Source organism: Ambystoma mexicanum, chromosome 3p, assembly GCF_040938575.1.
Source record: "Ambystoma mexicanum isolate Mex_15411 chromosome 3p, UKY_AmexF1_1, whole genome shotgun sequence".
NCBI lineage: Eukaryota > Metazoa > Chordata > Amphibia > Caudata > Ambystomatidae > Ambystoma > Ambystoma mexicanum.
Genome location: NC_090925.1, coordinates 106,234,257 through 106,261,984, shown reverse-complemented (window position 1 = coordinate 106,261,984; position 27,728 = coordinate 106,234,257). Strand labels below are relative to the sequence as shown.

The window sequence follows — 27,728 nt, the reverse complement described above, 5'->3', positions numbered from 1 at the left end:
ATCTTTCATAGATTCCATAGAGCAGCCTCTCAGGGGAGGCGCCCGCCCGCCTCCCCTGAGAGGCTGCTCCTAGGCTCGGCATCCATCATACTGTAATCCCTACGGTTCAAAATCTGAAGATGGCTGAGCCCTGCCACCTCATTGGCTAGGGCCATAAAGGACCAAAGTGCGGTGGAGGGACTACATAATAAAGTGGCTCATAGGCTATAATGGGCTATGTACATGCACTGCTAGGTGGCAGTGTATATTTATATATATATATATATATATATATATATATATATATATATATATATATATATATAAAAAATGTATTATTATTATTTAATTTATCACAGAGGATTCCCAGTCTGACGACGGGGAATATTCAAGCATCTGAATCTATGAAAGATACCAATGCTGGAGAAATACAGTTACAGGTAAGTAACTAAGACATCCACTGTGTCTGGGGTGTACGAGGCCAGATGCATGAAACTACAGTGATGTGTGTGCATGTGAACAGTATGACCCATGATGCAAAAGTTCAATGCATGTGCCATGCCTGTTTCTGCATGTGTGTTGCCTGCACTGACCCATGTGTTGTGGAGGGACATGATGGATGTGACGTTTGACAGTGCCACTCATTTGCTATTGCTTCCTATCTAGGGGACTATTGTACAGTACCCTGATGCTTGTGTTCTAGGTCTCCCTCTACACAGCGGCGAGTGAAGAAGAGGGCGGAGACAGCACTGTGGAGCAAAGCGGCGGGGATGCCTCCACCGGTCAGCGGCACAAGGCCCAGTCACCCTCCCAGGAATTACCATCATCCGGGAGCGAGGCCATGGTGCCGCGTCTGCCACTACGGCTGCAGCGGAAAGGGCGGGTGAGCCCCCACAGGGGCTTGCGACGGCGGAAGATGGTGTGGAGCCATCCAGGTTTGTGGTGTGCACAGAGGAAGAGGAGGCTGCTACTGAGCCGCACATGGGGGCTGGTCGGGGTGGTATCACTGGTGCAAGTGGTGCAGTCCAGGGGCAGGGTGCAGCATAGGTCGCTGTGAAGGGGCCTGTGCATGTCACTGTCCCTGACACTGTGACTGCACCACCATGCACCAGCAGAGATGCCCCATCCCAGGCCCGTCCGGACGAGGGGACCTGTGACCGTATGGAGTCCGTCCTGATTGGTGTCGCGTTGCGCACACGTGACATTCGTGATGACGTGCGTGCTTCCTGGGGGGACCACGCACGTCATCACGAAGAGCTGTGTGCCAACGTGGCCCAGTTGGGAGGGGCCATGGTCGGGGTTTCCTACATGTGTTGGGCACTCTGGCGTCCCTCTCCTCCTCTGTGCAGACTATGCACCAGTCGTTCTCCATGCCGTCTTCCGGCCCAGATGCCACCAGGGCCCCCTGTGGACCTGCCCCCACCAACGCCGCCAGCCTGGTGGAGATCCCATCCCTGCCACAGTCGGGAGTCGGAGGTCCAGCAGGGGTGGCCACCCCAGCAACTGGACCCCAGCAGATGGAGGATGTGCCGGCATCATCGGGCAGGGCACGTGCACGATGGCGCCGTTGGATTCCATTAGCCCGGATGCCGTCGTGCTGGCAGAGGCAGTTGCGTCGGAGCCAGCGGCAGGCATCATGGCTCGGGGCCATCAACATCAGAGGGGCAGGCATCGGCCAGAGGGCAGGAGGACCATGGAATGGGAGTGTGTTCGTGTGGCAGCGGTTGGGCCAGCGGATAGATGCGGAGCGGCAGCTGGCGGGGGAGGCACGGCTCACTATGGTCAGGGCAGAGAACTCCATGCGCAGGGCATTGAGGCGGGCTGAGTGCCTCGAGGCAACTCACAGGGAGTTGGAACAGGCCATGACTGCATCCCTGCCAGACCTCAAGGACAGGGAAGAGGCCCGCCTCCGGGACATCGACGTGGAGTTCGATGATGCCCTGGTCCGGAACATCACAGAGTGAGCCATAGGACTTGCCCACCGCCATTGTAGATAGTTCATTAGGCTTAAGTTTCCTTTGTTTTTCTTTTATTTTGGAGTTAATGGATATTGCTCCACTTCCATTGTATATAGTTGCAGACTTGTACATACTTTCTTTTCCTATGTTCTCATGGATCAATGTTTTTTCACTTAATTGGATTTGAAATATTTTTCTTTTCTGAATCTGTCATTGTACATTGATTTTCATTTTACTATTCCTCCAAGTCAGTTCATTATGTTTTTAATACATTGGTGGTGTTTGGTCATTGGTTTTGGGCATGTCTCATTGAACATTTCCTCAGTCATGTGTTGCCACTGTGTGGCTCCGTTGTGCATTCCTGCATGGGCATGGTGGTTCATTTAGACTATCATGGCATGGGTAATTTGGGAGTGGGTTCTGTGGATGGTTGCATGTTTGTACTGGGGGGCAAGGGGGATTAGAGTTGGCATTAGGGACATGGGTCTGTTTTGTTAGGACATGTTGTTTGTTGGGACATGTGTCGGGGCCTGCTGGCAGGTGCCCGTCACTGCTGGGTGGGGGTGCAGGGGGGACATGAGACGGGGCCTGCTGGCAGGTGGCCATCAATGGTGAGTGCGGCATGTGTTGGGGCTCACAAGTGCATGGTACCATGTGGGCTGCCTGCAGGGCATGCCCAGGGTGGATGGGCTGCCTGCGGGGCATGCCCAGGGTGGATGGGCTGCCTGCAGGGCATGGCCAGGGGTGTAGGCAGGGCCTTGGCAGGGGGCATACCCGGGAGGACCCACACTGCCAAATCGTGTGTAATACTCCCCGCGCACCCCTCAGAATACACGTAACCCTCTCGCGCTAGCGAAAATGCATGTAATACTCCCTGTGCACCCCTCAGAATACACGTACCCCTCTCACGCTAGCGAAAATGCATGTAAAACTCCCCGCGCACCCCTCAGAATACACATACCCCTCTTGCGCTAGCGAAAACGCTTGTAAAACTCCCTGCGCACCTCCCAAATACACATACCCTGCTCGCACAGGACCTATCGCGTATGAAACTCCCCGCGTACCCCCCAAATAAACGTACCCCTCTCGTACAGGGCCTATCGCGTGTGAAACTTTCTGCGTAGCCCCGAAATTCACGCAGGCTGCCCATCCACCCTCCCCATGCGCCACAGGCAGCCCATCCACCCTGGGCATGCCCACAGGCAGCCCACACCACAGGGGGGACTTTTTCCACGCAATTTACCTGGCGCGAGCGGGGTACGTGTATTCTGAGGGGTGTGCGGGGAGTTTTACATGTGTTTTTGCTGGCGCAAGAGGGGTACGTGTATTCTGGGGCGTGCGCGGGGAGTTTTACACGTGTTTTCGTGGTTGGGGTCTGTATGCTGGTCCAATGGCCTTTGCGCCAGGTCCTGGATTTGTGCGATTTCTTTGGCACACGGGGCGGCGTTGGGGGCGTAACTGGCGCTGCTGCAGGGTCACTGTGCCACTCTGCGCCACGGCTTCTTATGGATGTTTTAATCCATGAATACGCTGTGCGCCTAAATGGGTTTTGGCATGCGTTGCTGGCACAGACTATGCGCCAGCCGCATGCTCCACTTGTGCGCCGATTTCTATGAATAACCCTCAAAATGTTTTCCACTGGTGGTTGAAGTCCTGCCTTTTGGGCATCTTCCCGCCTCTCTGGTGGGAAGCTCACATATAGGTGCATGCAGTTTTGTGGGCTCCAACTGGACTCCTGGGCCAGTGTTCTGTAGGACTTAACTGATTACCTGGGTTTGGGGCACTGATCCCAAGCTGCACTTATTAGAGGGGAGGCCTGTTAGTAGTGACTGACCAGGATGGGCATCTTTTTTTGCTGGAGATTTGGTATACCACATTGATGAATAATCTTTTTAACCTGATCAAACTGACCCTCAACTCGCACAGGACATATCGGTCCACCCGGTGCCTTGCACGTGGGTCTCTCACCGAGCATGCAGTATTGGGGGGGGACACCCAGCACACAGAGAAGCAGTTTTACACCAACTCTTTCATTATTTAGTGTACAAATGAGGCATGATGTGCGGCTGTGTTTATTACAGTCGAAGTAGTTAGTTGTCTGAAAAATTGACTAAATAAAATGAATGTAAAATCAAGTTCTCAAACTTAACTGGAAACATTGGAATTGTTACTGTTTTTGTATATTCCACAGAGGTTTTCAATCTGGACTTTTATCGCCATCATTTTCTTGTGGATAATGTTTGACATGTTAAATTTCTTCTTTTCTAAACCACAGATTACCCTGTTATCACATCAGTATTTTCACTAAGTCAAGGACAGGAACCAGGACCGCATTTTCGCAGGCTGGGGCCCAAAGGGAGTAATGCAGGTAAAAATAAATTGTGTTTTAGACAGTTTGTGTGGCACACCCGGCGTTAAGCTATTCCTGTCATCCTGGTCAAGTACTAGGTGTTCAGATTTCTGGCTGTATGATGCTTTTTCCGTCGACCCTGGTTGGATGAAAGGCTTGGCACTCAAAACACTGATCCTATTTGTTTGTTTGTTTTATTAATTTGTAGGGCGCACCAAACCCTTAGGTAACTGGGCGCACAGTTTAGCAAGAATACTTAAAGCTTAGTTACAGGCATAGAATGGTACAAAAAGGCTTAGTTACAAATGTCGAGAGGTACAGATAGAAAACATACACATAAGCGTACAATTGCGATCATTAGTCTTAATGGTCGTTAAGGCGTAACCAGATGAGGGTATTCCGTCCGAAGCAGTAATAGGACTGACCCTTCTGAGCTCAACCAGTAGTGCATTACAATGCTGGGCCGCTTTTACTGGGAAGCTGTTCCCTCCTGTTTTTTTAGTCTGAATCTAGGTATTTGAAGGCAGTAGGAATTGGATTTCCTAGAAGGTTGTACAGAAGTTTTCCTAATTATTCTTTCCTTCGGGTATGGAGGGGCTGCGTTATTGAGACATTTTAAGGTTAGTGACAGTTTTAAAGAGGATCCTATCGCTAATTTTCAACCAGTGATGGTTTCTCCTAGCATTGGATATATGCTCTCTAGTGTGGTGGTTCAGGGCCGTTCGGAGTGCATTATTTTGCAGTGTCTGTAGTTTGTTGATGATGTATTTGTTGGCTCCTCGGTACAGAGCATTACAGTAGTCCAATTTTGATAAGATGAGAGCATTAGCTAGGACAATGCAGCTTGCTAGTGAGAGGAAGGGTCTACATGCGCTAATAAGTTTGCCGGTGTAAGCAGTGGATGAGGCCTATGCGTTGACCTGTTTTTTTAGAGTTAACGTGGAATCCAGATAGAAGCCAAGTGTCTTCACTTCTTTGGCGACTGTAATTATATTGCCATCAATGTTGAGGCCGCTATAGTTAGTGTCAAGTTATTTTAGGTTATTCGCCGAGCCAAGTTTAATCGTTGCCATCCATGCCTGAATGAGGATGTATATTTCGTTTACTAAGGCTGTATCTGAGGTGAAATTGCCCAAAAGGGGAATGAGGATCTGGGTGCCATCATAATTTGTATAGGTGACAACCAGTCTGTCTAATTTGTCAAACAGAGGCTTAGAAAAGATATCATACATGGTTGGTGAGACACAGGAGCCCTGTGGGACGCCACATGTTGTTTGAATTGGGTCTGCTGAAGCTGAAGTGGAGAAGACTTGCATATTTCGCTGGGCCTGCTGCTTCATGCAGCCAGGTTTCTGTGACCGCTAGGAGGTGAAGGTTGTCGGATGTTGGGATATCTGCTATTTCAGTGGCGTGAGCTGCGGCAGATCTGGCATTAATCAATGCTCCCGCTATTGTAGCTGTGCTAGGTGATCTCTAAACTTTCAGAGTTACTAGTATGTGTTCTTTGGTTTTAGACCCTGGAGTAGTTTGAATCTGGGCTTGCGCCATATGCAAAATGGTACGTTTAGAGGGGAACGGCGGTTTAAGTAGGTATTGCTGGTTATTTTAGATTCGTAGAGGGGAGAGAGTCTAGCTCGAAGCCTAGTATTTCTATTAAGTGTAGGACAAGGTGCATATTTAATTTGATCCATGGTTGTCAAGATTATTTGTATGAACAGCATTTGTAAGGATAATAGCAAGGTTTTGCTGACATAGATAGTCAGGCAGATGGTAGCAGCGACAGTAGTCTAGCTCAGAAGGGCTAAGGCTAATAGCTAGTTGGCGTAGGCTAGGTCAGGCTGGAATCAGAGTAGGTATGGTAGGCTGCAATAATCTATGCATAGGCACAGTAGGCTAAGTTAAGCATAGGCACAGAGGCTAAATTCAGCAACATAGGCACAGTAGGCTAGGTTATGTATAGGCACATAGGCTAAATTCAACTACATAGGCACAGTAGGCTATGTGCCTATACATAACCTAGCATACTGTGCCTATGTTGCTGAATTTAGCCTCTGTGCCTATGCTTAACTTAGCCTACTGTGCCTATGTAGTTGAATTTAGCCTATGTGCCTATACATAACCTAGCCTACTGTGCCTATGTTGCTGAATTTAGCCTCTGTGCCTATGCTTAACTTAGCCTACTGTGCCTATGTAGTTGAATTTAGCCTAAGTTATGCATAGGCACAGATGCTAAATTCAACTACATAGGCACAGTAAGCTAAGTTCAGTATAGGCACAGAGGCTAAATTCAATAACATAGGTACAGTGAGCTAAATTGAGCATAGGCACACTAGTCTGCAGTGGGTTGGATTCAGCATAGGCAGAGTAGGCTAAAATCAGCATACGCTCAATGTGTAGGATAGGTGCAGTGCGACACCACACAAGTGCAAAGCTCGCACTAAGCAATATGTGAGCCGTCAAGGTATGTTATTAACAAGCAAGTACAATCCATAGTGGCCTATCAAATGACAAAATAGCGGCATGATACCTTAGCAGTAAATAACAGCTAGTAATGGTACTTGCAGTAACTAGCGGCCTGAAGAACACAGCTGGTATGATATGTCTTAGGATAGCAGATATAGACAGATCATATGCACAGGTCTAGCAAGTAATGGATCATATATATTATAGTAATATGCATTCTCGTAGCGAGTAGGCTAGTCCCATTTATGGCAGGGTGCTAATAAGGCTATTCACTACATATCGCAGTAAAACCATGATTTGAACATATGGCACAGGGTTAGATACTGTTGGAGTGCTCAGATAGTTGCGAATATAAATGTTGAGGGGTCAAGTCGTGCGTTCCGTCTTTGTTGCAAGGGAATAATAATGGAGAGCAGGTGAGGTATGTCCAGGCGCAATAGTATGGATCAGGAGGACCAGAAGGCATGTACCTTATGTGCTATCGAGGGTGCACATCATAGCACAACAGGGCCTTTATTTATTTATTTATTAGATTTGTTACACGCCCAGACCCCGGGGTATCACGGCGTGGTTAAAGACATCTTAATAATTGGTCTTACAAGAAAGGAAAGGCTTGTAGAGGGAAAAAGGAGGCATGTCAAGGAGACAAAGTATCATACAGGTTAGGTACAATCAGTGTTGCTGATTTAGAAGGCTAATCATTGAGCTGGTACAGGGGAGAGACGGGTGTTAGTATTGGTTGAATAACCAAGTTTTCAATTGCTTTTTGAAGCTAGGGAATGTGGTATCTTTTTTTATGTGGATAGGGAGACAGTTCCAGTGATGAGGTGCTAGTGCATGGAAACTGCTTCCCCCCACTCTGGTGTTGTTGTAGCGGGGAACCACTAGGTAGTGGTTGTCATTAGAACGTAATCTTCTGATTCTTTCTTTTTTCTGTACTACATTATTCAGATGCATACGTGCTTTTTTAGTCAGGCATTTGTGTGTAATACAGTTTTGAAGATTATTCTTGCTTCATTCGGTAACCAGTGTGCATTTTTCCTAATCTGTGAGATGTGATCAGATTATTTTATTCCTAATGCTGCTCTTAGAACTTCATTTTGCATAAATTGCAATTTACTGATGTTAGCCTTAGAACTTCCTAGAAAAAAGTACATTTTAGTAATCCAATTTAGATAATACCAACGCGTTGGCTAAGGTAAGGCAATTGGTTGGGGTCAGGAATTGGCGGCTTAATGCAATCAGTTTGGAAGTGTATGCTGTGGATGAAGAGAGGGTGCTGATGTATTTGGTCATTGTGAGCTTAGCGTCTAGGTGGATACCTAAAATTTTGACTTGCTTGAGTACTGGGATTGGGGATCAGTCTATGTTGATGGAGGCATAGTCCGGGTGAAGTGTGGATATTTTAGTTGGCGATCCCACAATGCGAATTTCAGTTTTCTCATCATTGAGACAGAGACTGTTCAATGCCATCCAGTTTTGGATGATCGTGTATATTGTATTAATGACTATGGTGTCCTGGTCGTAGTTGCCTGTGATGGGTATGAGGATCTGGGTGTCATCTGCAAAATTGGTATATATGACACACATGTCATCCAGGGCAGAGAAGAGGAGCTTGGTATAAGCATTGTAAAGTGTTGGGGAGAAGCATGAGCCCTGGGGTACTCCTATGGGTACTGGTATGGGGTCAGCAGCTTCCTTGCCTATGGCCACTCTGGAAGTAGGTTCAGGCAGGAAGGATTTCGCCCACTTTGTGGCATCATTGGAGAAATTAAAGTCATTGGCTAGGGATGTACAGAGTTTATCATGGTTCACGAGGTCAAAAGCTGCCGAGAGGTCTAACAGCAGGAGGATGCAGAGTTTACCTGAATCTCTAATAGTGTCCATCTGGATTTTGAGGGCTAGGAGTGCCGTTTCCGTACTATGGTTGGGCTTGAAACCTGATTATCTAGTTCGTATCAGCTGGTTCTGTTCAAGGTGTGCTTGAATTTGTGTATAAGCTATTTTATCAGTGAGTTTAAGTAGGAAGGGGACCGTTGTTATAGGTCGGTAATTGGTGGGTACTGTAGGGTCCAATGATGGTTTTTTAAAGGAGTGGGGTGACCCATGCTTTTTTGATGCTGGCTGGGACTGAATTAGTGTTGAAGGAGGAGTTGACAAAGTTGGTAATGATAGGGGCGAGTGTGCTTGCGCAGGCCTTCACTAGTTCAGCTGGGACACAATCGCCTTTGCAGTTGGAAGCTTTGAGTTTGGTGATGGTGTTGAGTACTGTTTCTTTGGACACTGGGCTGAAGTGGAAGGGAGGTTTGAGTTTATCGCAGGAGGTTGGTGAGGGGGGGTTTGGTGTCTACGGGGTTTTTGTCAGCTAGGAGCCGTCTTTTACTGGCAATTTTGTTTTGTAATAATGTGATTTTAGCGGATAGGGCATCTTGAATAGTGGTGCACCATTCTTTGCTGGCCTTTTCTGAAGTGGAATTGGGTGTAGGGTTTTCTAATTCTCTAATAATAGAGAAGAGTTCTTTGGCATCAGACGAGGCATTATTTATAGGTGTATTGTACGTGTTGGCTTTGTGTGATATTATGGCTGACTTATAGATTTTATTAGAGTCCTTGTAGGCTTTGGCGGAGTCAGATGTGGGATGTTTGTTGTGGGCATGTTCGAGAGAACGTTTGATTCTTCTTAAAGAGGCTAGTTCTTCATTGAACCAGAAGTGGGCCCTTTTATCAGTGCGGCAGGTTTTACTTTTGACAGGGGCTACTTCATCAATTGTAAGGGTGGGGCAATTGTGGTAGTAGTCTGAAATAAGACTAGGATCTTCACTAGTGATTAAGTTAGATAAGAGGTTCGATTTAAGGGTGGGGGTGAAGTTCTCTACTGTGAGTTTACTGGGATTTCTGGTTTCGATGGTGCGGGTTAGTTTAGGTAGGGGGGGGTCGGGGTTCATCACTCATGATGGTGAATTCTATGCAGTAGTGGTCAGTCCATGCATATGGGGTGATAGTCAATGGTAAGTCTGGTGTTAGGTGAAAGAACCCAGTCCAGGGTTCTACCCTTGATGTGGGTGGGTTCATTCACCAATTGGTCAAAAGTCATATCTTTAAGAGCAGCTTGTAGTATTGTGGCTTTATGGTCTTGGTGGTCGCTGTATCCTAGGTTCAGCTCTCTGAGGATAATGCATTTTGTATTGGGGTTCATGTGGGGTGCTAGTAGGAGAAGGTTGTCTGTTTCTGGTTGGCTATTTATACTGGGAGTTCTATATATAACTATGATATTGACAGTGGTTTTCTCATTTATGGCCAGCTTCACTAGAAGTAGTTCATAACCTAAGATATCTTCAATGGGGATAGATCTAAGTTGTATGTTGGTCCTGGCTATGATAACAACGCCTCCACCTATGGCATTTTTCCTATCAAATCTTAGTATGTTGTAGTCGGGAGGTAGGGCTAAGGCAAGTAAGGGACCTGAAGCTTGGTGAAGCCAGGATTCTGTGATTATCAAAAGATGCAAGTTTTGTTCCGTGATAAGATCGTGTATTTCGATGGCATGGGCTCCTAGAGACCGGGCATTAATGATGGCACTTTTGAAGCTAGATGGTGGTTCGGGTTTAGCTGTGGCGGTGTTAGGTGTTTGTCGTTGAACATCCTTTGGTGATCTATTAGAGGCCTGGGCGGTAGGTAGTATTTTATTTTTTGGTAGGTGTATGGTAGTTAGGCTTGCAAGGCTTTGGCTTCGCACTAGGGGAGGTATGGTGATGGCAGAGGTTTTTAGTGCATGATCTCAGGTGAGTTGTTCTGGCACTGCCTACAATAGGGTTGGTGTTAGGGTCTGCTAAAGACTTGAGAGTGGGTGTATGAATCAAACTGGTAGCAAACGGTGGAGTGGATTCGCAGGAATGGAGTTGGGCAGGGGATGGGGTGGTGTCTGGGCAGGCTAGCCTAGATAGCCCATTTCTGAAAAACAACAGGTGGTTTCCTGTGCATTGAATGCTATCTAGAATAGCGCAGTATGGGAACATGGTGATAAGTAACCAAACTAACATCACTGTATTAAAAGTGAGGTAGTCACATCAGAATACTGAATTGTCAGGGTGTATTAGGTTCACTAGACTAACAGTATTGAAATTGTTTAGGCAGAACTAAGTACAGTGACTAGACTACAGCATAATATCAGGGTTGGTCTCCTAAAATGCAGTATCATAGTAACAACACAAATATCAGGGTATGCTAGATGCAAAAGTACAGCAGTAGCACAAATTACAGGGCAAATCAAATGCAATGTATATCCACAACAAGGTATCAGGGCTAGCTCAGGTGTAGTGTAGAATCGCCAACACAGATATCAGGGTATGCTAAATGCAAGAATACAGCAGTAGCACAAATTACAGGGCGAATCAAATGCAATGTATATCCACAACAGGGTATCAGGGCTAGCTCAGGTGTAGTGTAGAATCGCCAACACAGATATCAGGGTATGCTAAATGCAAGAATACAGCAGTAGCACAAATTACAGGGCGAATCAAATGCAATGTATATCCACAACAGGGTATCGGGGCTGGCTGAGGTGCAGTGTAGAATCGCCAACACAAATATCAGGGTATGCTAAATGCAGGATGATTGGATCAGAGTGCTAACAGAGGCAATATCCGGCTGTAACATAAGTATAATTAGAGTACTAGTTTGGTGGAGGGGTTTGTATTTGTTTGTCAGGGGCCGTTAGAGATGATCAAAAGACTGTGCTTGTTTTACTCGAGTGCAGCTAGGCGTAGCGGGTCAGGTAGAGCATTACGGACAGGCACGGTCGTAGATGGTGGTGGTAGCCACCTTGGTGGCGGGTCGCAAGAGGTTCGAAGAGGGGGGTTGAATAGGCAAAAAGTGGGAGGTATGTATGAGTATACTGGGCAGGGTTTCTTTGGTGAGAGTACTGGTACTTATAAACAGGTGATGAGTTGTACCGCAGCGTAACAGCGTACTAGGGCGCGGCTGTGCGCGGACAGGCACAGACAGGCCCTTTTCCTTGGCCCTTCGCCTGCAGGTCGGCTTCCGCCTTCCGATTTGGTGGGCGGAAGCTTCAACTGGTGTGCAACCAATCACAGGTTACGTGGCGTTCTTTTCAAATAATGCTTTTGTTTGGAGGTGCGAGGGCCCGTTGCGGCCATTGCGCACATGGAGTTATGCGGTGTTGCTGAGAGGCAGTTGTCGGATCGAAGGGATCTGGATAGGATTATCCAAATAAACAGCTCCGTGTGCACTTGGACAGTGCTTTCCTCCTTCTTTAGGATACTGCAGGGTAAGGATAGGCGGACTCTATTCAGGGCTCGACTTTCTCTTCTCTCGATGGATAGCACGGATGGTTAGGGATTCAGTGGCGGCGGTCAGTGTAGGCCGGGGGTGTGGGGAGAGAAGGCTCCTACCCTCTCCTCCCAGCTGCTGGGAAACCTTTGTCTAGGCCTTAGTCGGTAGGCCGGCTTTTCCGCCTGCCGGCAGATGTTGTGTTAAAAAAAGGAGCATCGGTTGCCTATTGTACTGGGTAGTAAGGACAAGGAAGATGCTCCATGTGTATGAATAGGAGATGTTGTGCCCAGATCCTAAAGTGATTCACATGGAAGACAATCAGATGCTACTGTACTATGAGGCTTTGAAGTAGGGGTCATATGACAAGCTAGTAAAAGTAACATACTTTCTCAACAAACTATACAGTTGTAAAAGCGCAATGTGTGCTTGCTGGAGAGTTGTCATACAGTGCATGCTTGATCTTGGCACTGTCGGTTCAAACACAGTCCATGCCATTACATTCTATCATGGCAAGTGGAAAAACATGACCAAACACAGATGTATTGCGTTAGAAATGTGGCCTTTCTTTGATGTTATGTTATTTGGCATTCATATAGCGCTCTATATATCATTGGTACCACCTCAAAGCACTGGTAGGTTGAGCGCCCTTGGGGACCACAGTGCAGGTCAGTAGAGGGAGTAAGTGCCGTAGGGTGCATGGGTTCTCCAGTTATGTGAGCAGCTGATGTAATTGCCTGATGGTAGCTGCATCCTAGCATTAGGTGTGGTGGTGATGATATCAGTTGAATGTGTGTAGTCTAGGGGTGGACACCCAAACTGGGTTCTGGCTGTGTTAGGCCTGTAGGACGCTTATGTGTGCAGCTAGGCCAGTTTGTCATAGGATATAGCTGCGTTTTGATTAGAGTGATGGGGTGTGTTCATAGGGTAGTGTGCGTATGTGAGCAGCTATGCAGAATTTATCGAGGGGTATAGCTGTATTCTAATTGTGTTATTGTGTAGAGTAGAGACTAAGTGTAATGATATGATGCGATATGATGGTTCATCCACAAAGCGTCTAAGCACAGAGCACTTCGAAGTGCTAGATGACAAGGGAAGGAATGAGGGAGAACGCAAAGACGCTCCCATAGTCCATGAGCAGCACAAATGTGAAGACTAGCTACTGTACTCGGTCTTGAGAACCCAGACCAAATACGTGCTAAGGCACAGACATGAGTGCATGCCTGGGAATGGTACATGGGGACCAGAGGGGCTGGGTACACAGCGACATTGCGGGGGCCGTGGTAGGGGCAAACAGGAAGAAAGAAGGGGCAAGAGGTACAGTGAGACATCACAGGACCAGAGTGGCTATGGGTATACAGCGTCATCAAGGGGGCCAGGGAGGGCTGGCTGGGTACACTGCGAAATCTTAGGGACCAGGAGGGAAGCTGGCTGCGCATAGCAACACTGCAGGGAGAACAGGGGCAGGGCACACAGTCGCATCATGGTGGACTGCTGGTTATTGGGGCGTAGTGATGAGATGGTCTGAGCAACAGTGGAACGTGGCGATCTAAGGGGTTGTGGGTACACACGCCCTCGGGGACCGCAGTCAGGGCAGTAGAGAGAGTAAGTGTCATAGGGTGTGTGGATGCACCAGTTATGTGTGCAGCTGATGTAATTGCCTGATGGTAGCTGCATCCTAGCATTAGGTGTGGTGGTGATGATATCAGTTGAATGTGTGGAGTCTGGTCGGTGGACACCCAGACTGGGTTCTGGCTGCGTTAGGCCTGTAGAACACTTATGTGTGCAGCTAGGCCGGTTTGTCATGGGATATAGCTGTGTTTTATCAGAGTAATGAGGTGTTCCTGGGGTAGTGTTTGTATGTGAGCAGCTAGGCCGAATTTATCGGGGGAGTAGCTGTACTCTGTGTGAAGGTGTAGAGTAGAGAGTAAGCGTAGTGATATAATATGAAGGTTCATCTACAGAGTACAATGCGCTTCGAATTGCTCGATGACAAGGGAGGGAGCGAGGGAGAAATCAGAGACACTCCCACAGGCCATGTGCAGCGCAAATAGCTACTGTACTCGGTCTAGAGACATCCAGACTGTGCAAGTGCTAAGGCACGGACGGGAGGGCATGCCTGGGAGCGGTACATGAGGACCGTAGGGGCTGGGTACACAGTGAGATTGCAGGGGACCAAGTTTCATCCAGTCCTCTCTTACAGGACAGTTTTACCAAACATCATCAACATTACATTATATTAGGGTTTAATATGTCAACCATGTCACAGAAGGAAAATACTGGTTATCTAGAGAGTCAGGCATATGGAAAAACCCTGCTATTACAGCTAATAATAAAATCTTCCTGTTGCGTTATGTTAAGTTGACTTATACAGCGCACCATTACCATTAGCAGGGTCACTAGGTGCTCACGTGGTTCTGTAAGAAAGTGCGCTGGGTAGGTTATTGAGGAAAGAGAGAGTAGAATAGCAGTTGTGCTTTTTTGTTTATGCTTGTAGAACCAGGAGCAACTGGCGTCTGTGCGGGTCAGCTTTCTAGGTGTGTTTGGGTTGTGCGCACTGGAGTTATTGTGACTCAGATGTTTTTCGGTAGTTGGTTTTTATGATGGATGTGTGTATGTCTGGTGAGACTGATTCATTAGATCATGTGAGGTATGCGTGGGGTATGCTGGAGAGGAGCGGGAAGATTAGTAGTTGGTGCAGAGTGTTTGTTTTATTCTTGGTTCCAGAGTTTGTACTGTCATTGGATTATTGTGGATCCCCGGTGATATTGCTGGCAGTGCCCGTTTCATACTAATCATTGTGCGCTGAATAACCAGGTTTTCAGTCGTTTCTGAAGGTGATTTGGTATTCTGTCTCATTTCCTTCGGGATTCAGTTCAATGGCAATTAGATGTGAGAATGCAGTTCCTCCAAATTTTCCTTTTAGTTTCGATTTGGAGGTCACCACTTGATGTTGGGTCTCTTGCCGGTTGATAGCGGTTGATCTCGGCCTGAAAGAATTCAGCTCCTTTTCTGTGCAGTGATTTGTGTGCGTTGCAGAGGGCTTTGAAGTGAATGCTTTTTTTTACTGGTAGTTAGTGTAAGCTTCTCAGGGCTGGTGTGATGTGTTCTCTTCGTTTAGTCTCAAGAGTATCCTTGCTGCAGTGTCTTGGATGCGATGGAGTTTTTGGGAGAAATATTAAAGAGATTTCCCTTCATCTACAACCTGTCATGACCCTCGCCCAAAACCCCCTCTGGCAAACCCATTGGCCAGGTGGAGTCAGGACTCGGGCCTCTAGAGCCTGGCATCCTCTTCAAAAGCCCTCATGGGGCCAGTCCTGGCGTCTATGGCGCCAGGCTCATACACCATGAAAAACAATGTGCTTGGGAACTGCTTTATTGTATTGTCAGCCAACATGGAGGCATCCACATAGCTTGGTTCCCAAGAACCAAGCTATGCGGTCTAGTGTTTTGGGTGTGGTAGCCTAGGGACTACTTTACCTGGACTATTTTATTGGGGCTATTTAAACCACACCTGAGCAAGACAACACGCTTTGTGTTACTTTGCAGCTTGCAACGTGACGCTCACCGTGTCCAGCTATTCCCCCCCCGAACCTCGGAGAAGCAGAACCTGCAAGGAGACAAAAGGAACATCATTCGCAGCAGCATATTTCCTGCAGTCTTCATCTTTAGCCACTTGCAGCTCCTGAGAACAGCTTCCTCGAATCTGCACGCCTCCCGGACAGAACGACCTGAAAGAGGAAGATAGAAGCAACATTAAAGAAAGCAGTAGAGACATTTGCAAATTACGAACTGCTCAAAAGGCTTACCTGGCTGGTTGCCTCTCGGCTGGCACCACTCCGGACATTCCACTAGCGCTGAAGAACACCGACCTACAAGGAAGGAAAACACAGGTTAGCAAAGGCAAGACTTCGCAGCGCTGCGCATAGCGCTTACTTACCGCATCATAGCGCTCTTAATGCGCCATCATTTACCAGCGGGGCTCAACCAAGCCAGTTCGCCACGCTGAAGCTCTGCATACCTAAGGGAGAAAAGAGACATTTTAAATAAAGAAAGGCATGCAGGATAGCAATAATACTAAAGAACAGCAATAAGAACTACCTGAACAATATCAAACGGGCAGGCGTCAGTGAAGTAACTGGACCGCATCCGCCCACGAGAGAGAACGCGCCCCTGCAAAGCTGCAAAGAAGGCAGGACGGAGAGCACGCCTAACTCTACCACAAGGTGAGGAGAGGGCCCCAGAGGGGCTGAAATCATACGGGGGTGGAGGGTGGATACCTACCCCGGTCAGTCAGTCTTGAACACAGTCCTCCTGTATTTTCAGGCAGAACCTTCCCCGCAGACCACATCTGGGCAAAGCTGAGAAGTATACCAGCGAGTAACCCGGCTGGGTGGCGTCCCTGTGGATACCAGGTGAGAGTAACAGAACGCGAAGCCTACCATAACAAATCCACCTGGGAGCCATAGAGACATCAAAAATTGACCAATTGACCCAATTACTAGGAGAGCTTCGTGCTGAGGTTCATTTTGCCTGACAAGAGACTAATGCCCTCCGGAGAGACCTAATAGTGACCAAAGAACGCACTGAAGAGATTAGCAGGCAATACTTGCAATTACAGGCAGGACAGACGCCTCTACCTGGAAGCAATCCAACAATGCAAAACCCCACCATACCATCCACTACCTCCACTCCGGTACAGATCAGGTTACCTGGAACAGTTCCCCTGGCACCACCAGAAAGGTTCTCGGGTGACCCACGGGAGTATACAGCATTCATCAATCAGTGTCGCCTTCATTTTCTTTGTAGGCCTGGAGCATTTCCAAACGACCAAGCTCGGGTAGCTTTTGTCTTATCATACCTGAGTTGTAGTGCAGCAGATTGGTCGGTGCCGTTGGTGACCCATGACAATCATCTATTACAGGACTTTGGGGGGTTCCAGAGAGAAATGGAAAAACTTTTTGCTCGCCATATCCAGGAACAAGCAGTAGACAACGAACTCTTATCACTCCGACAGGGGAATCAGGACTTGTTAACGTACATTGCTACCTTCAACAGACCGGTTGCCGAAGCTATGTGGCCAGAAAACAAAAGAACCACGTTATTCCATTGAGGCTTACGAGGCGAAAAAAGGACATCTTAGCCAAGGTGGTTGATCCGCCCAGAGACTGTGCCAAATTCATAAATCTGGTCGTGCAGCTAGACCACCGGTTGCAGGACCGAAAAGCAGACCGGTCTAAGACGGACCCTCGAACCGTGTATGTTCGACCAAGGGGAAAACACATCCCGTGTACCTGAGAATGCTGTAGAAGCCATGCAGATTGGTGGGATATGGCCTCCATTAACAAAACAAGAGCGGGACAAAAGAAGACAACAACAACTTTGTTTGTATTGTGGCAAACCAGGACATTTCCTGAAAGACTGTCCAGTAAAACCCCCAAGAAAAACATTCAGGGCCACAGAGAAGGATGAAGCTAAGGAATCGGAAAACTACCAAGCTTGACAAACGTAGAGGTCAGTTTGTCGAGTGAGAAGAAAGAGTTTCTGACCTCACACTTTGCAATACGAGTGATCTTAATCAACCACCAACGGTCGTCAAGAATGCATGCCGTTGAAGCATACATCGAGAGCGGAGCAGTTGGAAATTATATTGATCAAGAACTGACAGCAGAGATGGGGCTTCCTTTGTGTTCTAAGCCAACTATGGACAAGGTAACCACAGTGGATGGGTTAGAAATCGCTTCCGGACCAGTAACCAGTGCACAGCCAGGGTAACCTTGCTGTGCCAGGACGGACATCGGGAGTCTATTTCGTTTGATCTCATCAGGGCACCTCAGTTCAGGCTAATACTAGGGATGCCATGGTTGGTTGCTCACAACCCTTTGATAGACTGGCGGGCACGAAAATTAACCATCCCTGATGACTGCTCCCCTGCCTGCTATTATCAAGAGGAGAAACCCGACGTCTGTATCCCCATGACTCCCGGAGCAACAGTATCAACCCTGGGAGTAACTAATACATTGCCAAGTGAATACCATGATTTCCAGGATGTATTCCCAAAGGACCAAGCCAATACATTGCCGCCGCACAGGCCCTATGATTGTCAGATCAACCTTGTTCCTGGTGCACAAATCCCTTGCGGCAGGATCTATGCTCTCACAGAACCAGAAAACCTTCATTTGAAATCCTATTTAAACCAGTACCTTGCAAACAGATTTACCCGTCCTTCGAAGTCCCCCACAGCCAGTCCTTTGTTCTTCGTACCGAAAAAGGAAGGGTTAAAGATGCCCAGATTTGTACTAAATTGGACCTTCGAGGAGCGTACCACCTGGTCCGAGCCAGAAACAGAGACGAATGGAAAACCGCCTTCCGTACTAAGTACGGCTTGTTTGAATATCAAGTCATGCCCTTCGGGTTATGCAACGCTCCTGCGGCATTCCAATATTTCTTGAATGACGTCTTGAGGGAGTTAATTGATGTGTGCGTCTTAGTGTACATAGACGATATCTTAGTATACTCGGCCTTGAAACAAGATCATGTCAGGCACGTTCGTTCAGTCCTCACCTAGCTCCGTCAACATCACTTGTTTGCAAAGCTTGAAAAATGCTTTTTTCACGTTACCGAAGTAGAGTTTCTTGGTTTTATCCTTACTCCAGGAGGCATCAGAATGGACTGCACAAGGTAGATGCCATTCTGAAATGGCCTTCACCGATGTCTCTGAAAGGGGTACAAAGCATGCTGGGCTTTGCAAACTTCTACCGCCGGTTCATCATAGATTTCTCTCAGGTTGTGCACCCAATCACAGTACTGTTACGAAAAAACAATAAAAAGTTTGCGTGGACCAAAGAAGCAGAAGAAGCCTTTCAGGAACTTAAACCAAGGTTTACCTCCGCTCCAATCCTGCGACACCCTCGTCCAGACCTCCCTTATGTCGTTGAAACTGATGCGTCCAGTCTCACAATTCGGGCTGTCCTTTCACAGAGAGACCCGGAAACCGGCCAACTACATCCTGTGGCCTTCTGGTCAAGCAAGTTTTCACCTCCAGAGATGAATTATGCCATCACGGACAAGGAACTCCTGGCTATTAAATCCGCCTTTAAAGCCTGGAGGCACTACCTTCTGGGAGCCAGACACACCATTACAGTCATCACAGACCACCGAAACCTGCAATATCTCAAAACGGCCAAAGCCCAGTCCTCGCGCCAATTACGGTGGGCCCTTTTCTTCACCGAATAGGATTACGTAATCACGTTTCGACCAAGGGTCAGAAACGGAAAGGCGGATGCCTTATTTCGCATGGGCATAGACGAAATGGTATATACAACGCCAGATCCAGTACCTATTATACCTGAAGACAAACTTTTGGGTATCACGACAGCCTTAACACAAGCAGAACTATGAAAAGAAATTCAACGGACAATGAATCCTGATGTTTTCCTCGCATGGCAAACTCAAGGAGAACAATATACCATCAAGGACCATCTACCCTTTTTTAGGCATCGCCGATATGTACCCAAGAAGGAATTACAACAGCATATTATTTCAAATTATCACGATTCACTGATTGAAGGGCATCCTAGAATCGCCAAAACCCTAGCTAAGGTGAAAGAGAACGTTTGGTGGCCTACCTGGCGTAAGGACATCATTCAGTATATTCAGTCCTGTGGTGTCTGCACACAAAATGAATCACAGAAACAAAAACCATCTGGTCTCCTACAACCATTGGACATTCCTCCATTTCCATGGCACACTCTTTCCCTTGACTTCATCACTGATCTACCTCCCAGCCAAAGGTTCAACACCATCGTTGTAGTTGTGGACTTACTCTCGAAAATGGCACATTTTATTCCTCTCCAAGGCCTCCCAGACGCAGCCACTTTAGCAAAAGTATTCCTAGAGGACGTTGTTAAGCTACATGGCTTCCCTTCGATTCTGGTCTCTGATCGAGGCAGCCAGTTTGTTTCTAACTTCTGGAAGAAATGTTGTGCTATGCTGCAGATCGGCGTTCGGCTATCTACCAGTCACCATCCCCAAACAGACGGCCAAACCGAGAGAACCAATCAGACGCTCGAGCAATATTTACGGTGCGTGCTGCACCATGAACAAAGGAATTGGAAAGACTAACTATGGATAGCCGAATATGCATATAACAATTCTTTGCATTCAAGCACGTGACAAAACCCTTCTATACCCTTTATGGCAGACATCCACGTACCTCTGAACTAGACCTTCCAGCCAGCTTGGAAATGCCAGCAGTAAAGACTCTACACACAACCATTACTCAGGCTTTCAAGAAGGCGAAGGAACATCTTATTCATGCCAAAGAAAAACAAGAGATTTGCCAACCAACACCGGAAAAAGGCCCCTGATTATCAAGTAGGAGACAAAGTTTGGTTAGCCGCTAAATTCGTACCCATCAAGGGAACCCGGACCTTTCATCCCAGATACTCAGGACCCTATACCATTAAGGCAATTATCAACCCAGTAGCCGTGAAACTGGATTTGCCACTTAATCTACAAATCCACCCGGTATTTCATGTGTCCCTCTTGAAACCAATGCAACCCGGCACACAGATTGGGACACCACCTAAGCCCATACTTGTTGACTGAGAACCATAATTCGAAGTCAGATATCTTGGACTCTAAATACTCTAGGTCCAAACTATATTATCTTGTCGATTGGAAAGGATTTGGACCACACTATAGATCCTGGGAGCCCAGTGAGAACATCCACGCACCGCGTCTAATCAGGAAATTCCATCGGAACTTCCCAACTAAACCTGGGCCAGACAGAAGGAACACCGTGAGAGGGGCCTTAGGGGGGAGTGCTGTCACGACCCTCGCCCAAAACCCCCTCTGGCAAACCCATTGGCCAGGTGGAGTCAGGACTCGGGCCTCTAGAGCCTGGCATCCTCTTCAAAAGCCCTCATGGGGCCAGTCCAGACTCGTACGCCATAAAAAACAATGTGCTTGGGAACTGCTTTATTGTATTGTCAGCCAACATGGAGGCATCCACATAGCTTGGTTCCTAAGAACCATGCTATGCGGTCTAGTGTTTTGGGTGTGGTAGCCTATGGACTACTTTACCTGGACTATTTTGTTGGGGCTATTTAAACCACACCCGAGCAAGACAACACGCTTCGCGTTACTTTGCAGCTTGCAACGTGATGCTCACTGTGTCCAGCTATTGCCCCCGAACCTCGGAGAAGCAGAACCTGCAAGGAGACAAAAGGAACATCATTAGTCTTCATCTTTAGCCACTGGCAGCTCCTGAAAACAGCTTCCTCAAATCTGCACGCCTCCCGGACAGAACGACCTGAAAAGAGGAAGATAGAGGCAACATTGAAGAAAGCAGTAGAGACATTTGTAAATTAGGAACTGCTCAAAAGGCTTACCTGGCTGGTCGCCTCTCGGCTGGCACCACTCCGGACATTCCACTCGCGCTACAGAACACTGCGACCTACAAGGAAGGAAAACACAGGTTAGCAAAGGCAAGACTTCGTAGCGCGGCGCATAGCACTTACTTACCGCATCATATCTTAATGCACCATCATTTACCAGCGGGGCTCAACCAAGCCAGTTTGCCACGCTGAAGCTCTGCATACCTAAGGGAGAAAAAGAGACATTTTAAACAAAGAAAGGCATGCAGGATAGCAACAATACTAAAGAACAGCAATAAGACCTACCTGAACAATATCAAAAGGGCCGGCGTCAGTGAAGTAACTGGACCGCATCCGCCCACGAAAGACAACGTGCCCCTGCAAAGAAGGCAGGACAGAGAGCACGCCTAACTCTACCACAAGGTTAGGAGAGGGCCCGAGAGGGGCTGAAATCATACAGAGGTGGAGGGAGAATACTTACCCCGGTCGGTCAGTCTTGAACACAGTCCTCCTGTATTTTCAGGCAGAACCTTCCCCGCAGACTACATCTGGGCAAAGCTGAGAAGTATACCAGCGAGTAACCTGGCTGGGTGGCATCCCTGTGGATACCAGGTGAGCGTAACAACCATTGAGAGAATTTACTTTTTTTGGAGCCTGAGATTTTGTCATGAAAACCTTTTCTTTATCTGGAACTTTGACAAAATGGAGACCTGCCTCCTATTAAATCTTTGTGGACAATAAATCAGGGAGACTCCTAGAAACACTGGGAGGGAAACAAGCAGAACAAAGAACACTGAGGGCAAACTATATTGCCTGCTTTCCTTTTTTGGCATTGACAATTCTACCTTTCTGGACATCTCTCAGTTTCCATGCTAGAATGCTGTCCGCTCTATCCTACTTTTCTTAATACTTTTGTTTAAGAAACTGGAGACTCATTTCAGTTTTACTCAGTAGTAGCTCCTTAGGTTTGGTTTTATATTGATCTAGGCCAGCCACCTGCTCTGGGGTGATAGACACCTCCGGTGCCCTTCCCCGTTGAACCTGTGCTATTTTCTCTCGTAGAATCTTTTCCTGGCTGTCCCTCTCCCTTTTTTCTGGGCACCTATTTTTATTGGGACGCCTCGTATGGTGACTTTAAATGCGTCCCACAGGATATGCGGGCTAACTTCTCCATTTTTATTTAGGTCAAAGTATTCCACTATGCTTTCTAGGACCGTTCGGGCTATCATCGTATCTTTTTGGTGAGTATTGTTACACTTCCACCTCCCCTTCCGTTGGCGTCCCCAGCACCCTATCAAGGTGACACGCACCGAGTTGTGATCTGATCATGGGACCGGGTCTACCCGCAGGTGTTGCGTGTAACCGTGTAGAGTTTCATCCACCAGAATGTACTTGATTCTGGAAAATATTTCATGGGTTCTCGAGTAGTATGTGAAGGGCGGTGTACCCAGCTAGAGATGCCGGGAGTGTGTCCACCAGGCCCAGTTCGTTGTTGATTCTACAAAAGATCCGAGACGTGGAGTCTTCTGACGGTGCAGGGTTTTGTGCTGACATTTTTTTCCTATCCCTCCCAGGGTCGAGTATCATGTTGAAGTCGCCCTCAACTATACGGGGCCCACCGTGAACATTCTCAGTTTGTCCCTGACCTTTTCCCAGAAGAGCACTTGTCCTACGTTGGGGCCGTAAATCACTGCCAGTGTGAGGGGGCAGGTACCGGCCTTCAGGGTCCCTGAGCACCCCCCCATCCTGAAGCCCAGATTGCTAGTCATGACGATAGCTACTCCCCTCTTTTCTGTCTTGTAAGAGGTGTGGTATACCTCCCCGATTCCCCTCCGCCGGATGACTGGTTCCTTTCCCCGCGCCCTGTGGGTCTCCTGCAGAAAAAGGAGATCTAACCTTGCCTACTCAAATTCTCTACACAAAAGGGACCTCTTTGTGGGTGTATTTATTCCCCTGGCATTTAGGGAGCCCATCTCCAGAGTAGGAAGACTGTCAGCCATTTAGGTGCTCGAAGAATGCCATAGTCTCATTTTCTTCCTTCTTTTCCCGACCATTGCCTACGTTCATTATGCCTTGCCTCTGACCCACCTCCTGAGTTGTCTGTTTATCTGTAACCACTAACATCATCCCCCCCCTTTCCCAACTCCCCTCCCCCATCCCCCATGGAGTGGCCTATCCCCAACTCCCCCCTCCTTCTAACAATGGGCAATGGGGTCCCGTGCCCCCTCTCTCCTCCTTCTCCGAACCCAGATCCTTTTGTTCCCCGGCTCCCAGCCAATCTGTCTGACCATTTCTGGTACTTGACTGGACCACCAGATAGCTCGCTTTCCCCCAGCCTTTCCCCCATAGACACCACGCAGAGCTCCCCCACCCCTCTAGTACCTCTTCACCCCCCCATCTCCCCGCAAAAAAGGTCCTCATTCACAATCATTGTACTCGTTGACAGTTTTCCCCTCTTACTTGCTGTTGGCGTGGAGGATGACCCAGCTCCTAGCCAGTATGAACCTGTCCGGGTTGAACCTTGCACCATGTCGCCTCAGGGGTCGGCGTTGCATGACCGTGTTTTTAACTTTGGTCATTTCCTCGATACCGGTATCCGTCTCCTGCCCCATTGGCTTCCCCCCTCGTGTTTCTCTCTCAGGGCTTCTCCCCTGGGTTGTCTCTGGTCTTCTGTAGTTTCAACGTACTCCCAATTGCCCCTTTGATATCCTCCTCTGTGTCTAGTTTTGAACATTGGCCCATATACTCAAAGGAGAGTGAGAAGGGATATCCCCATCGATACCGAATACATTTCTGCCTTAAGCATTGCGTCAAGGGGCCGCACATCTGTCGTTTGGCCAAAGTGAACGCTGAAAGGTCTTAAAAATTGTGATTGTCGCGTTGTTGTATGTCATCGTGGAGGCTCTCCTGGCCTCATCCAGGATTTTCACCTTTCAAGCATAGTAAAGGAAGCGGACTAGGATCGAGCATGGGCCCATGCCCTGCACTCCTGCCCTATGCGCCCTGTCAATGGTGGGGTGTGTTGTTGTTTCATTCCCAAACAGGAGGCGAATCACGGCCTTGAGCACTTGGCATATGTTCCTCTCTGTTTCCCCTTCTGCCACTGGTATGCCAAAAAACCTCAAGTTGTTTCTCTGTTCCCTGTTCGCAAAAATATTCCATTTGTAGGGTTCTCTCCTTGTCCTTTTTCTCTATGTAAGTCAATCTGGTGTTGATCTGTGTTTCAAGGATGTCAACCGATGATTGATTGGCCTCCAGCCGCTGGAGCCTGTCTTCCATTTTCTCCACTCTCTGGTCCATCTTTTATCTGATGTCAGCTCGCATGTCTCTGATTTTTTGCAGTATCCATGCAATGTTTCTTTGCATGGACATAGTGTCCTCTGTTTGGTCTGCCATTCGGTACGTCTTTTCGCCGGGGCCGGTGCGCCTCGATTTCCTTTGGGTTCCCTGTAGCGGAATTCTTGGAGGGGCTCCCTCCAGTTAATTTACGCCTGCCTCGCTGGGGGATTGGATCTTTTCTCTGTGAAGGTAGGTAATGGGGCTGTTTTCACTCTCAGGGGAATTTGAGAGATAGGGATTCTCACCTTTCCCCGTTCTTTTTCACTGGTTGCCATGTGTTAGATCCGCCTTGGGGGTCCTTGGCGCAGAGAGGAGTTTCACTGTAGGGCGGGCACACAGGCGGGCAGTACTGAATGCACACACATCAGCTGGTTCCATCTGAGCCCTTTGGAGCCTCCAATTCCTTCCTTTCGTGGTGTCCTCTCTCTTCTTATTGCGCACTGGTGGGTCTTGTCCTAGAGCTGGAAGTTATATGGATGGTCTTTTTCGGGTGGGCACATGCCCCGGGCACGCGCCTGGGGGCCTCCACACACAACTGTTGGGATCTCAGGTCTCCCTCTCCTTAGCTGGGCCCTCAGTTCGGTCTTGCCCCCGGCTTGTACTTGGGAGGATTATCCCATTGCCATTTTTTTGTCTGGGGATCCTAGGTCACTTAACGTCCCGTCAGGGAACTTTCAATATGTCTGCCCCGGGAAGGGGGGGGAAGTTCTTGACCCCTTCCTTGTTAACCTGTGTGGGGGATACCTCTCGCCTCTGTGTCTCGGTATCCATTGATCAGGTTTATCTCCTTCCCTGAAAGCTGTTCCGGCGCTCACTTTCCCCCAATTTGGGGTAGCGGGCCCAGTCCCCAGCCCCCTTACGCCCACTGGAAAGTGCTGGTCCGTGCCCTTACTGGTGGGAGCTTTTGTTACGGTTTCCTTCCTTTTGCTTTAGTCCAGGCCCCCTCCCACTGCCTGTTTGCCCTTCTTCTGTGCTTCCCAGCCCGACTGGTCTCCTGCGTCCTACACCCCACTCATGGTCTTATGGTCTGGTTGAGTGCCTGGGGGCCCGTTCCTGCAATCACCTCTGCTCTCCGTCTTGTGCGTGTCCCCAGTCCCCGCAGGGTAGATGTGGGCTGGAGTTGGTCTGCCTCGTCTGTGTGTTTACCGCTCCCGCTTTGGGTGCGGAGCGTTTCTTTGCCCCACTCCCTCTTTTTGGCTCTTTAGACCCTAGGTTCCTCCTTCTTATTTAGTGTGGCTCCGGCGGGATGACTGGCTTGTGGGACAACCGGAATGAGCCCTCTCCTTTTGGGGGCCTCAGGAGCCTCAGTCGGGGGTTTCGGCATTCCCCCATGCGTCTCTTATCTCCTCTGGGAATGTGTTGTGGTGCTCTGGCTGATGGTCTTAACGGGTGTGCTGGAGGCAAGGAGTAGCTTTGAACTTGGTATGGGCTGTGCTCCTCTTTCATGTTCATTTCTGCAGCTTCAGTCGAGGACAAAGCTTATTCCATGCTCATAGCGGAGCTGACTTTGTGGGCGGTTTGATGTCCTCCAGGGCTGTTGGTGGTAGGGGGGGGGGGTTTGCTAACGTGGTTGCTGGGGCTGCTTTATGCAGCAAATATTCTGTGGAGTGTCACCAGGGCCCACGGCGGGTTCCAACTGTGTGTCCCTCCAGTCCCGTGTGGGCGGCACTCTCAATGCCCTCCGGAGCTTGTCTCCAGTTGCAGAGGCGTTGCAGCATATCTGCTGGTCTGTGCTTCATCATTTTTAGGCTATGGGCCCCGGTGGGCTTCCTTCCCGCCGGGGGATCACCGCCACTAATGTCTCAGTGCCATTCTCGGGTCCCATTTGCTGCTTCTGCTACCACGCGGTCTCCGCTCTACAGTCCTCCTATCTTCAGTGCGGGAAAGACAGCTCTTCAGAGCGCTTTGTTGTGGGGGGGGGCCCTGGTGCCCTCACCCCGCCTTCAGGTCTGGACAGTTCTTCCTAGGGCCTACAAGTGTCAGCCCTCTCATGGTGAGACTCCTCTCCACTGCCTCCTCGCTATGTATGGTTCTCCCTTATGTGGGGGGCTCCGGGACTCCAAACTTCACCCCGGTGGTCATTGGGTGTTCATTGCTAAGACCCAGTGGGCCCTTCAGCGGGGAAATGGGCTTTTGGGGGGGCTCAAAACCCAAAGCTGCCCGGTTCGCGAGGGAGCCTTGCACTTCGGCTTCCATTGCAACGTGCCCCCTGGTGGCCACCCTGCTTTCCCTTTTTAGTTGTTTTTCCTGAGTAATAGGGCCAGTTTAGAAGTTAGCATTTGGACAGAGGACAAGCTTTATTGTTTTCACTTTTATTAATGAGCACCCTTAGTTTAGTAGGTAGGGAGTTTCTCTATTAGCAATACGGTCAGTAAGGTCTTTTCTTTAATTTAAATAAAACACTTGTATTATAAACATGTCTTTGGCTCAAAGTCTTTTTTCTGGTACACCACAGGTCCTGGCTCTCTAACTCAGCTAGTGTCTTCACCTCTCTCACCCGCCTTGGCGTCTTACTTCTCTCACCCCGCCTCTGGGTTCTGTCACCCTCCCTCAGGCCCCTTTTGGGTTTCACTTCTCTCACCCCAGTTTGGAGTCTGAATTCTCTCACCCTGCCTTGGGCTCTGGTTCGGTCTCACCTCCCCTCTCGCGGTTGCCCAGAGCAACCGATTACCTCTGCTTTCTTGGTAGTTCTCCCTGGGAGAATCAGGGAGTTGGGCCTCTGTGTTTCTGTTTCTCCAATGTGTACTTGCTGCTCTGTGGCGGGCAGTCTGCGTGACTTTGGTTCCAGCCTCTCAGCACGCTGGTTGTTCGGTTTTGGTTTCATGTGGTTCGTCTCGGTCGGGCCTTCCGGGCTCCCAGTTCAGCAGGGCACTCAGCGTTCTGCACGCTCAGCAGTGGTTGGCCTTGCCACGCCTGACACATGCTCTCCTGCTACACCTTCCAGGAGGAGGATTCTGTGTCTCTCCAGCT

General features: G+C 48.6%; 1 protein-coding gene across 2 annotated transcripts in view; it reads left to right on the top strand.

Annotated features, from left to right (window-relative positions):
* Nucleotides 1-27,728, top strand: part of LOC138580131 (zinc finger protein 300-like) — a 558,246-nt gene that overhangs the window by 378,006 nt on the left and 152,512 nt on the right. For both annotated transcript variants that reach the window (XM_069650435.1, XM_069650434.1), the window contains exon 6: nucleotides 4,213-4,305. In XM_069650435.1, coding sequence (XP_069506536.1) covers nucleotides 4,213-4,305 — 93 coding nt within the window. The remainder of the gene's footprint in view (nucleotides 1-4,212; nucleotides 4,306-27,728) is intronic.